General features: G+C 42.1%; 1 protein-coding gene across 2 annotated transcripts in view; it reads right to left on the reverse strand.

Moving 5' to 3' along the window:
- Nucleotides 1-12,648, reverse strand: part of LOC144696671 (interleukin-17 receptor A-like) — a 76,282-nt gene that overhangs the window by 21,843 nt on the left and 41,791 nt on the right. The window contains exons 8-11 of one of the 2 annotated variants that reach the window (XM_078568242.1): nt 12,275-12,349; nt 4,093-4,165; nt 2,675-2,713; nt 1,322-1,420 (exon numbers count right to left, since the gene is read on the reverse strand). In XM_078568242.1, coding sequence (XP_078424368.1) covers nt 1,322-1,420; nt 2,675-2,713; nt 4,093-4,165; nt 12,275-12,349 — 286 coding nt within the window. The remainder of the gene's footprint in view (nt 1-1,321; nt 1,421-2,674; nt 2,714-4,092; nt 4,166-12,274; nt 12,350-12,648) is intronic. The other variant, XM_078568243.1, reaches the window with a different exon arrangement.

Consider the following 12,648-nt stretch of genomic DNA (forward strand, 5'->3'; position numbering starts at 1 on the left):
TAGCTCCCTAAATTCCGACCACATCCCCATTCCTACCAATGTCATTAGTACCAATCTGGACCACGACCTCTGGCTGTTTCCCTCCCCCACAAGAATGTCATGCAGCTGTTCTGTGACATCCTTGACCCTCGCACCAGGGAGGCAACAAACCATCCTGGAATAACGCTGACGGCTGCAGAAACACCTGTCTGTTCCCCTAACTAAAGAATCCCCTACCAGCACTTCCCTTCTGCTCTTCTTCCTCCTCTCCTGTGCAGCTGTGCCAACTGTGGTGCCACGGGCTTGGTTCTTGCTGCACTCCTCCAATGATCTATTGCCCTCACCAATATCCAGAATGGAAAGCTGGTTACTGAGTGGGACCTCTGGGGATTCCTGCACTATTTGCCTGTTTCCCTTGGACTGCCTGGTGATCACCCATTCCCTATCTGCTGCTTGCCCCTAACTCGCGGTGTGATCACCTCTCTGAACGTGTTATCCACATAGTTCTCTGCCTCACAGATACACCTCAGAGACTCCAGCTGCTGCTCAAGCTGTGAAATGCAGAGCTCAAGCTTCTGCAGCCGGTGACACTTCCTGCACATGGGCTTGTCTGGGTCAAAAGAAGTGCCCACAACTTCCCACATGCTACAGGACGGGCATTCTGCTTGGCTGAGCTGTCCTGCCATGCCTTAACCTTAAACTTTTAAATCACTTTTTTACTTAAACCTTAGTTACGTTTACTTACTTTAACCTTAATCTTGTACTATTAACTATAAATTGGAGATTAGTAGAAAGTAGAAATTCTTCACCCTTACTCACAAATAAGCTCCGTCTCCTTTGCCTATAAATTTTTATTTTCCCTGTGCTTGTTTAGGAATTTACGTTTCTGTACTCGTGCTGTTTCCAATCTCCCGACTGTCTCTCCACTATCGCTGTTTTATCTCCCGAACTCTCGCTGTTTTATCTCCCGAACTCTCGCTGTTTTACCTCCGGAACTCTCGCTGTTTTACCTCCCGAACTCTCGCTGTTTTATCTCCCGAACTCTCGCTGTTTTACCTCCCGAACTCTCGCTGTTTTACCTCCCGAAATCTCGCTGTTTTATCTCCCTAACTCTCGCTGTTTTATCTCCTGAACTTTCGCTGTTTTATCTCCCGAACTCTCGCTGTTTTATCTCCCGAATGCCCGCTGTTTTAAATCCTGAACTCTCGCTGTTTTATCTCCTGAATACTGCAGAGATCTGAATACAGCCAAGATCTCACGGATGCCCCACTTCTGAACAATAAGTTAGCCAGCAAAAACAAGACAACAACAATTTTTATGCCAAATGAAATAGGAAAGTAACCTTGGTAAGAATTCTGGGTGAGTTGGAAGAAGTAAATCATGATGCCAAAGAACGATTGATTCACAATCAGAGGGAATTCAATGGCTACACAGCCTGAAACTAAGGACATCAATAAAGAGTCTTCTTTGAATAAAAAAATATGTTGCAACTGAAAATCAAAATGACAATTTGGAAGCAGCAAGGACTTGGCTGGTCTTAACTTCTAGCTAACTGGTTTGAATTGAGAGATTCCCTAACAAACTGGAAATCAAAGATTCATTTGCACTGACTGCAACATTATATGCCTTGACAGCAAATGAACTCTGTGAAATGACTAATATATCAGCCACTAGGAGTAAGTGTGATCTTTTTCTAGAAAGGCTGCCAGACCTGCTGAGTTTTTCCAGCACGTTCTGTTTTTATTTTTGAAACAGCTGTCCAATTAGTCCCATTCCACTGTTCTTTCCCTAAAGCCCTACGAGTTCTTCCACCTCAAGGATTTATCCAATCCCCTTTTGAAACTTATTGAATTCTGCTTTCACCGCCCTTTCAGGCAGTACATCCCAGATCATCATACTTGCTGCGTAATGTTTTTCCTCTCCTGCCACTAAGGTTCTATTGGCAATCACCATAAATCTGTGTCCTCTTATTATTGCCCCTTGTGCCATTGGAAATAGAGTAAATGAGGAGAAACTATCATAACCCTTTTGAACACCAATCACATCACCCCTTAGCCTTAGAGAAACCCAGGTTTCTCTAGTCTTGCCATCTACTATTATAATAAATCTCATCAGCACCCTCTCTAAGGTCTTGATATCCTTACAGAAGTGTGGTGCCCAGAATTTTCTTCAATCTTTCATGGGATGTGGGCATTGCTGGCAAGGCCAGCCATTTGTCACCATCCCTAATTGCCCTTGAACTGAGTGGCTTGCTAGGCCATTTCAAAGGGCAGTTAAGAGTCAACCACATCACTGTGTGTCTGGAGTCACCAGGTAAAGATGGCAGACTTCCTTCCCTAAACGACATTAGTGAACCAGATGGGTTTTTATGACAATCAATGATCACCATTACTGAGGTGAGCTTTATATTCCAGGTTTATTAACTGAATGCAAATTCCACCAACTGCCATTGTTGAGATTTGAATCCATGTCTGCTGAGCATTAGCCTGGGTCTCTGGATTATTAGTCCAGCGACATTACCGCTATGCCACCAACTCCCCTTCTCTGTGTTAGGATTTCACCTGCCATGTGTCTGTCCATTTCAACAGTCCATTTTATGTCCTCTCAAGTGCTATCACTTACAACAGGTAAGTAATGAGATTATGCTCACTCATTCAATACTATACATTCAAAACAAGAGTTCTGTTCAACCCACCTGGAGTTGATTGTGTTGACAATTCTGGTGAAGGTTCTCCTGGAAGAAGTATAATCCAAACAGTATTAGAAACATACAAAAAAAAACATGCAATTGGGCAGCACAAATAGAAATGCCTTTCACCTATAAACCCTGGGCTTGAAATTGACCCAGACTGATGGGCTGAAAGTCTCACTCTAAACTGTAAGGATTCAGTGTGACATGAGTTGGGGACTGGCTCAACAACAACTTGCATTTATACAGAGCTTTAAACACAGGAAAACATCACGAGGCACTTCATAAAGGTATAATCAAACAAAAGTGTGTGCAAAGGCAGAAGGAGATTTTGGGAGGTGTGACTAAAAGCTGGATCAGACAGCAGGTTTTAAGGAGGGTTTCAGAGGAGGCAAAGAGGCTTGAGGGGCAGTGGGGTTTATAGGGACGGAATTCCAGAGGATATAGCATATAGTTGAGGATATAGTTAGGAAAGCTCCAACAACGTTGGGCATAGGGTGTACAAAAGGCTGGAGTCAGAGGAATGAAGGTTTTTGTGGTTGGGGGGGGTCATGGTAGTTGTGAAATGGGAACAGTTAGGGAAGGGTGAGATCATGAGGGTGCTTAAACATGAGGGTGAGAAGTTAAATTTAACACCTAGAGGAACCAGCAGGTTTTAGGATGGCAATGCATTCAGCAGCAGTGCTTTGGATGGGTTAAGGTTTATGGTGGAGTTTGGGAGGCTAGCCAGGGCAGCAGGGAATAATCAGGTCGGGAAATGATGAAGGTATGGATGAAGGTTTAGGGAGCAAATGGACTGAGGCAGTGGTGAAGAGGGGAAACATTATGGAGTTAGAAATAGGAGGTTTTTGTGATGACAAGCATATGGAGTCTGAAGCTCAGCTCAGGGTTGAACAAGACATTGAGATTTCCAAAAGCACAGTTCAGTGTGAAGCAATGGCTGAAGAAGAGGGCAGAATTGATGAGGTTATGAGCCAAACACAATGGCTTCAGTCTTCTCAAAGTTTAACTGGAGGAAATTGCAGCTCAACCAAGACTGGATAAGTTAGACAGGCAGTCTGCCAACGTAGAGCTGTGGTGGGAGGGTCAAGAAAGTTAGTGGAAAAATAAGTTTGGTGTCATCAACATACATGTGGGAACTGACCTTAAACCTATGTAACAATATTGTCAAGGAGAATCATATGATTGAAAACGAGTTTTGCTTCAGGACGAAGCAAATTACTGGCCCTTTGGGCTCATAGATTTCAAAGTCCATTATAATATTCAAGTGAATAACTGCTCCTGAACTTTTCTTCTCTGCAATTTCACAGGGTCATTCATAACCTTGGAGTATGCTTTCTGTGAGTCATTGCTCAAACAGGCCAGAAGGTAGGGTGGGGAAAAGATTACAGAGTAATATAAATACCTTTGCTTAAATGCCTTACCGTCAATAATCATCAATATATTTTTTGTAAATCTTGTGCAGTCATTGTCGCAGTCAATGAAAAATGGCTGAATCTGAAACAAAGACAAAACTGTTATTTAGAGATGTTTCAGCAATTTTCAACAGGATGCTGAGGGGGTTGAGGCATTAGGGCTTCTGCTAAGTAAAGGATTTTATAAAATGCATTTGAAAGGCTACTTTGAGATCCGATTTCTACTTGATATCATTACAGATTTTGACAGCCAAGCTGCTCAAGAAAGCAAGCCGAGTTTCCCGTTAGACACAATTCCTACCCAAGAATGTACTGAGCACAACCTGCCCTCAACACTTTGTGAAGAAGCAAAGGGATTTGGATGAGCATGTACATTAAGTACAAAAACAATCAAAAAGACTCAGGATGTTGGCTTTTATCTCAAGGGGGTTGGAATTTAAGAGTGAGTAAGTAATGCTTCAACTGGTCAGGTCCCATCTAAAGTACTGCAACAAGTTTTGCTTCTCAGGAGAAGTACATTAGCCTAGATTTTGTCATCAGCAATGAAGGAACAGCACTTGCCATTTACAAAAATGACAGCTCCCCACATACTTTTCATGGGCTTTCTGAGCAGGCTTGCTGTCATTGGACATCTGATCCAGTGTGGCATCCTCTAGAGGGGGGGTGTGCATGAGTAGTGCAAGCAGCAGCATGGCACTGCAATCAGATTGATGAATCCTTACTGAGCCAAGTGGAGTCTAAACCAGGAAGTATAAATCAGATTTAAATCATGCACAAAAAGCAAAATAAAGATTGGGATAGAAATATAAGATTAAGAGGGGAAAAATGAGACAGTACAAATGAGTTCAATTTGTTATTTAAAAATTCTCCAATGCTAATTCAATTCTAAAGGAATGAGACTTTGCACCTTTAAAGCTAAGTTTTCCAAGACAGAGAAGTTGGTTTGCAGTAATCATGATTTATGCACTTACGCCTGAATCACCTTCTTCAATGAAGAGCGCAGAAGGACATGCCAGGAGCAGCACCAGGCATACCTAAAATTAGGTGTCAACCTGGTGAAGCTACAACATAGGATTACTTGCATACTAAACAGCAGACACAGCATGTGATAAGCAGAGCTAAGTAATCTCACAACCAACGGATCAGATCTTAGCTCCGCAGTCCTGCCACTTCCAGTCATGAATGGTGGTGGACAACTAAACAACTAACTGGAGGAGGAGGCTCAAAAATATCCCTATCCTCAATGATGGGAGAGCTCAGTACATCAGTGCAAAAGAAAAAGGCTGAAGCATTTGCAGTTATAAAGTTAGCATGCAGGTACAGCAAGTCAAAGTCAGTATGTAGGTACAGCAAGTGATTAGGAAGGCAAATGAAATGTTGGAGTTTATTGTAAGAGGAATGGAATATAAAAGTAGGGAAGTTTTACTGCAGCTGTACAGGGCTTTGATGAGACTACATCTGGGGTAGCGTGTGTGGTTTTGGTCTCTTTATTTAAAAAAGAGGTATCATTGCTTTAGAAGCAGTTCAGAGAAGGTTCACTGGACTCATACCGGAGATGAAGGGGTTGTTTATGAAGAAAGATTGAATAGGTTAGGCCTGTACCCATTGGAGTTTAGAAGAATGAGAGGTGACCTTACTGAAACATAAGTTTCTAAGGGGACTTGACAGGGTGGATGTTTCCTCTTGTGGGAGAAATTAAAACTAGCATCATAGTTAAAAAATAAGGAGTCCCTTTTTAAGACAGAGATGAGGAGAAAATTTTTCTCCCAAAGGATCAATGGTGTGTGGAATTCTCTTCCCCAGCAATTAGTGGAGGCTTGGGCATTGAATTTATTAAAGGCAGAGTTAGGCAGATTTTTGTTAAGCAAGGCAGGCAAGGATTACGGGGGCAGACAGGAAAGTGGAGCTGAGACTACAACCAGGTCAGCTATGATCTTATTGAATGGTAAAGTAGGCTCGAAGGGCCAAATGGTCTACTCCTGCACCTATGTTCCTATGGAGGGTCCATCTCAGCCTCCTCCTGAGGTCCCCAGCATCACAGATGCCAGTCTTCAGCCAATTCAATTCATTCCACATGACATCAAAAAACAGCTGAAGGCACTGGATACTGGAAGGCCATGGGCCCTGACAACATTCTGATAATAGTACTTACGACTTGTGCTTCAAATCAAGCTGGGCCCCTAGCCAAATTGTTCCAGTACAGCTATAGCACTATCATCTATGATGTGGAAATGTGTCCAGGTGTGTCCTGTCCACAAAAGCAGGACAAATCCAATCCAGCCAATTACCGCCCTTTCAGTCTACTCTCAACCGTCAACAAAGTGATGGAATCGGTCATTGATGGTGCGATCAAGCAGCACTTACTCAGCAAGAACCTGCTCACTGACACTCACTTTGGGTTCTGCCAGGGTTGCTCAGTTCCCGAACTCATTACAGCCTTGATCCAAACATGGACAAAAGAACTGAACTCCAGAGGTGAGGTGAGAGTGATAGCCCTTGACATCAAGGCAATTTTTGACCAAGTGACATCAAAGAGTGATACCACAACTGAATTCAATGGGAATCAGGGGGAAATTCTCCACTGGTTGGAGTGTCATGAAGCTATTAATGTATATAATGTTATTGGAAATTATTTTTTAAAAAAAGAGGGTTAGTCTGTGGGTGCTGCTTAATTGGATTAAAGCCAGCTAGTCTGGATGCTTTGATGTATAGTAGTTTTAAGATGTACGAGAGGTAGAGTGCATTTGCATTTTGTTGAATAGAGCATTCAAGAAGGGGACTGAATTCTGGCACCTAGTTAGCAGAGACCAAGCAATATGTTTATATTACTAATAAATCTGGTACTATGAAAGGTGTTTTATTGTTAGAAGATGTGGAGTTCAAAGGGGCTGGTACATAATGAGCATTTACATTCAATAAGGTGCGCTGGGTATAACAGATAACAGTTTTGTATGCGCAGGGCAGAGGCAATGTAAGATCAAAGCCTGTAAGCCTGCCACTGTGTCTGCAAAGGAACCAAAGTGAAAGCAACTTCATTTTGAATTTGTAAGATGAAAATGATTTGCCTGGTGTCTGCTCAAAGTCTATGGGTTGCTGTTGCCTTAATGGAGATTAGTCTGGAAATTTGTTAAGTTATGATAGTAGTAATTTGTAGCCATGTGTATGTGTTTAATGTGTTGTAACTTAATAAAATGTTTCATTTAGTTTAATATAAAACCTCTCGTGAACTGGTGGTCTGATTCCTGAATTTAGAGCTGCATCTCAAACATACCACTTAAAATATAGGTTATGACAGTTGTTTAAAGTTTCCCTCTGGGATTTTTGAATAACTCAGCTTTACCAACTGTTGGGTCATAACATGGAGTCATACCTAGCACAAAGGAAGATGGTTATGGTTGCTGGGGGTCAAACATCTCGAGTCCCAAGACATTGTTGCAGGAGTCCCTCAGGGTAGTGTTCTAGTCCAAACCATCTTCAGCTGTTGCATCAATTACCTTCCCTCCATTATAAGGTCAGAAATGAGGATGTTTGCTGATGATTGTACAATGTTCAGCATCATTCATGACTCCTCAGATACTGAAGGAGTCCTTGTCTAAATGCAGCAAGGCTGGGACAATATTTAGCCTTGGGCTGGTAAGTGGCAAGTAAGATCCATGCCACACAAGTGCCAGGCAACAATCAGCTCCAATGAGAAAATGTAACTGTCTCCCCATGACATTTAATGGCCTTACCATCACTGAAACCCCCACTGTCAAGTTCCTGGAGGTTACCATTGACAGAAACTGAACTGGACCAGCCATACAAATACTGTAGCTACAAGTGCAGGTCAGAGGCTGGGAATTCAAGTAACATACATTCTGACTTCCCAAAACTTGTCCACAACCTACAAGGCACAAGTCAGGAGTGTGATGGAATACTTGCCTAGATGAATACAGCTCCAATGACACTTAAGAAGCTTGACACCATCCAAGACAAAGCAGCCTGCTTGATTGGCGCCCCATCCACCACCTTAAACACTCACTTCCTTCACCACCAATGCACAGCAGCAGCAGTGTGTACCATCTACAAGGTGCACTGCAGCAATTCATCAAGGCTACTTCAACAGCACCTTCAAAACCCATGACCTCTACCACCTGGGTGGACAAGGGCAACAGATGCATGGGAACGCCACCAGCTGTAAATGCCCCTCCAAGTCAAACAGCATCCTGACTTGGAAATATATCGTTGTTCCTTCACTGTCGCTGTGTCAAAATCCTGGAACTTCCTTCCTAACAACACTGTAGATGTACCTACACTACATGCAGCAGTTCAAGAAGGTGGCTCACAACTACCTTCTCAATGACAATTAGGGATGGACAATAAATGCTGGCCTAACTAGTGACACCCACATCCCATGAAAGAATAAATAAAACTGCAGCAGCCGTAAAGCTTCTTTGAAATAAGAAGTGCTGGAAATACTTGGCAGGTCAAGCTGCATTTGTGGAGAGAAACAGAATTAACCTTTCAGGTTGGGATGACCTTTCATCAGAGCCAGGACTCAAAGAGCCAGGGCTCAAAGTTTTAATTTGTGAAGTAAGGTTGCATAAACCTGGCTTAATAGTGGGTTATCTAATCAAGGTCTTTAAAATGACAAATTTGGACACAGAAACTATTTCTTTTGGTGGGGAGTCAAGAACAAGAGGGCATAATCTTAAAATTTGAGCTAGAACATCAAGATGTGAAATCTAGAAACATTTTTTCATGCAAAGGGTAGTGAAAGGCTGCAACTCGCTTCTCCAAAAGACAAAGCTTGGCAGACTGAAATTATCAACAGACTTTTAACGCATAAGGACATCAAGGGTTATGGAAAAAAGGCAGATGAATGGAATTAAGGCACGAGTCAACTATGATCTAATAGAATGGCAAAACAGGCTCCAGGGATATGGAGCAAAGGTGGACAAACCAAAGAGGCCAGCCAGTTCAAGCTGGCCAAAGTTCAAAGGAATAGACTACAGAGCTGTATCAGCGTGTCCAATGGCACCCACTGCTCTCCAGATTTATCTCAATGAGATCAAAGACAAATTTAGAAAGCGTCGAGTTTCTCCCTTATCTTGCAAATCCAGCATGTTGACAATTTTGTGCCTTTCATCAGTCACTGCAAATTTTAGATCTGAATCACTGAGCAACTCCTATGGGGAACTCTGAGGAGTCATACAGACTTGACACATTAACTCTGTTTCTCTCTCCACAGATGCCCCCGGACTTGCTGAGTTTTTCCAGCATTTTCTGTTTTTATACCATAGGAGAACTCCTAGTTTCGTTTTTAAAAAAGGTTAAGGGTCATAAAATTCAGCTAAAGTCTTGCTGAAAACTGTTCCTCAATAATTTTTGGGATTAGGGAGAGAGCAAAGCAAGAAAACCCATTGCAATAATTACTTACAAGCGACATGATGATAAGCTTTGACAGAATCAGCAGATCTATAAAGTCTATATACAGATAACAAGAAATGCATTACTCTGTAGCAACTGATGTGTCCCTTTAAAGCCACAAATTGTGATAGCTGAGCTTTTGAAAGTAAATTAGAGCTAGTTGGTCTCAACAGATTAATTCACAATCAGACTGGTTTTCTTTTTTCCCCCAAATGGTTGCCAGAAAATTGCTTGTGTGACACCTGAAGTGTGATATTTAAATCACAAAACCTTTGTGTGCTGAAGAGTATCCCTGTGGCTCACAGTAATTTGGATAATACACTGGTTTTTAATCACAGGTTTAGTTCTATTAAGAGATTACTGGGAAGGGGTTGGAGGACAGGTGAGTTTCCACGGGGGTTATCCTGATAGCCCACTGCTCTTTGCCAGTAGAGCCATTTCGCAGACTGAAATAGTTTTGTTAGTTTCAGTTCAGTATCACTTGCATTTTAAGATTATTTTGCACCTAATAAAATGCAACATAGGCATACCGTTCCAAGTGTATTAGTAACTGATCTTCTGTGACATTGTTCATGGTAAGTCACTATTTTATTGTTATACCATGCAATGCAAAGAATTGTGTTCTGCTAGAAGGTGGGGTAGTATCCATTTCAAGGTCACAAATTTCAAATATTAATTAAAAATCCAAGACAGATCATTCAGTCTTACTCATTCTTTTTTGGTCTGGAACTCTGCAAATTAGAACATGCTTGTCAGTTTACATTTCCAGCTGAGAAGGTATGATAAAATTGTGTGACATCTGTAACAGTGTAGAGTCTGCAGTGATATCTGTGGATGCAGATATACCATTTCTAATGTATTACTAGCAAATCTTGTTCAGAGCAAGTTGTAAGTCAGAGCAAGTGTTGCTTTATATGGTTGAATTTTACTGGCCCCCCCCGGGGGCAGGGAGGGAGGTGGGGGGTGCAGAGGACAGATAAAATTGCGTGGATCTGTGTTGGATCAGCTCCCGACCACGTTGCATCATCAAGGGATTTTACCAATCGGGGGACTGGAATTGGAAAGGCTGTTGTCCCCCCTCAAATTTACACACTTAAAAAGGGACATACTAAGGGCTAATTTACCATGCCATTGGTATTTTGCCAACTTTGGATCTATCCCCCACTGCATGTGGACGCCACCAGATAAGTGTAGGCAGCTCAGTGGCAACCTGATGGGGGTAAGGGTTTTTAAAGCAAAGAGGGGATCGCAGGAAGAGAAGGTAGCCCCTGTGATTTCCCCAGAGCATTTTCCCCTCCAGCAGTCAGCTCTTATTTAAAGGATTTGTTATCCTTCCTGAAGGCAGCAGGTCTCCAGCGTGCCTCTGCAATCACCACCACTCCTGGTGGAGTTGCCGAGGCTGCTAGCCTTCTGATTGGCCAGGCAATTCTCGGGGATGGGCTGTCATCATGAACAGGACAGTAGCCTCGGCAGCAGCCACTTAATTGGCTGCTGCCTGTAAAATTCGATGACATGCATTTCCTCCCGATGTCGGGCCATCCATCCATCCAATCGGTAAAATTCCGCCCATAATCTCAGGAACATTATACCAATTAAACTATGGGTGTTTGACTCCTTAAGGCTAAAAGTCTAATTGCGTAAGCAAAACTGGGTTGACAGAGATGAATTGAAAGGCTGCAGATTTATTTTTGCTTTTGTTTCAGATTTCCAGCATCCGCAGTATTGTGCTTTTATCCTATGTATCTGATGGCCATCTGTTCCAGTGCTGGGATTGTTCCCTGCTCTCAGTTCACACTGGGTCTATCCAACATCAGTCACTTGAAGTGCGACAGGCAGCAAATGCATCTTAGATGTGCCGCTCTTAGGTTTCATAGAATCATGCTGCATGTTTGCAAATGACATCTGAAAAGCATCCCATGCAGTATTAGGTCTCTACATCTTGAAAATAAACCATACAGATGTGAAGATAACTTGTTCTTGATGTGTTGCTAGCTATTACATCTGAAGAGCCTCATGGTCTAATATGGACCAGTGCAAGTAAGAGTCACTCTGAAGGAATCAACTTAGCAACAGGAATGTATTGCAGAGCAGTCAGATCCTTGTTCACACATGACCATACACTGGAAATGACTAATTTAGTTCCTCCCTCCACCTTGGGACATGTTGGGCTGTAACACAGAGTAACATGATTTATATTGGGTTTGAACTCTTCATTTCACACTGCTATATGGTGGTGCTGTAACACATTTTGCTGGTGTGTTACTGATTATCTATAACTTCATACTCTCCTCAATGAACTGTGGCACTGTTGATGCATTATTCATCCCACTGGGCATCATTAAATGGAAGAATTTGTCATGGTGCATTTTAACATCATCAAATGTATCAAATGCATCTGCCAATGAGCCTGCAATTGTTAATGCACAATTTTCTAACATATTAGACATTTCATTATTAAGCCAAAAAGGAAAAACTTGGGGCCCACCACTTGGAATTAATGTTTGACAGACAGACCAGACATCATAACCCATGAACCACCATGTCATTGTCATTTGTGATCAAATTCAAGTGCTGTCCCCTTACAAAGGATTTCATTTCAGATTGACATTTCACAGCAACATACCCATGGAATTTGTCAAACTAAAGACACATTTTATGCCGACAATGTTTGCATTCCAGCGTCTTACATTACAAGTAAAATTAAACAATTTAACCCTTAAATTCCAGAGATTAAGCAATACATTTAACCAGAAATCTTGAGCGGAGCTCTGAAATTTCTTACCTCAATATTATAAGCCATGCAGCTTTGCATCCAGTTTTCAGTTGAAAAGGTTACATTGGCTTTTTGTTCAGTTTCCTTTTACAAAAAAAAGGTTAGAATAAGATCCTTCACTGAAAGTTTCATGTATCTCCAGAGAATTGTTGTCTCCTCTGGACGTTCCATTCTGTTTTCTGGAGAAAGGATATAATGCTCCAGTAATAGGCACTAGCACATTCCCAGCTGACCCACAAAAGTAATCAAAGGTTAATCCATGGTTAACTCATCCTGAAGTTGCTTAAAGAGCCACCTCTTCAAGAGAAGCAAACCTTACAGATTAGCCATGATCTCATTAAGTAACAGAACAGGCTTGAGGGGCTGAATGGCCTACTCTTGTT

The sequence above is a fragment of the Cetorhinus maximus genome, chromosome 22, assembly GCF_964194155.1.
Source record: "Cetorhinus maximus chromosome 22, sCetMax3.hap1.1, whole genome shotgun sequence".
Lineage (NCBI taxonomy): Eukaryota > Metazoa > Chordata > Chondrichthyes > Lamniformes > Cetorhinidae > Cetorhinus > Cetorhinus maximus.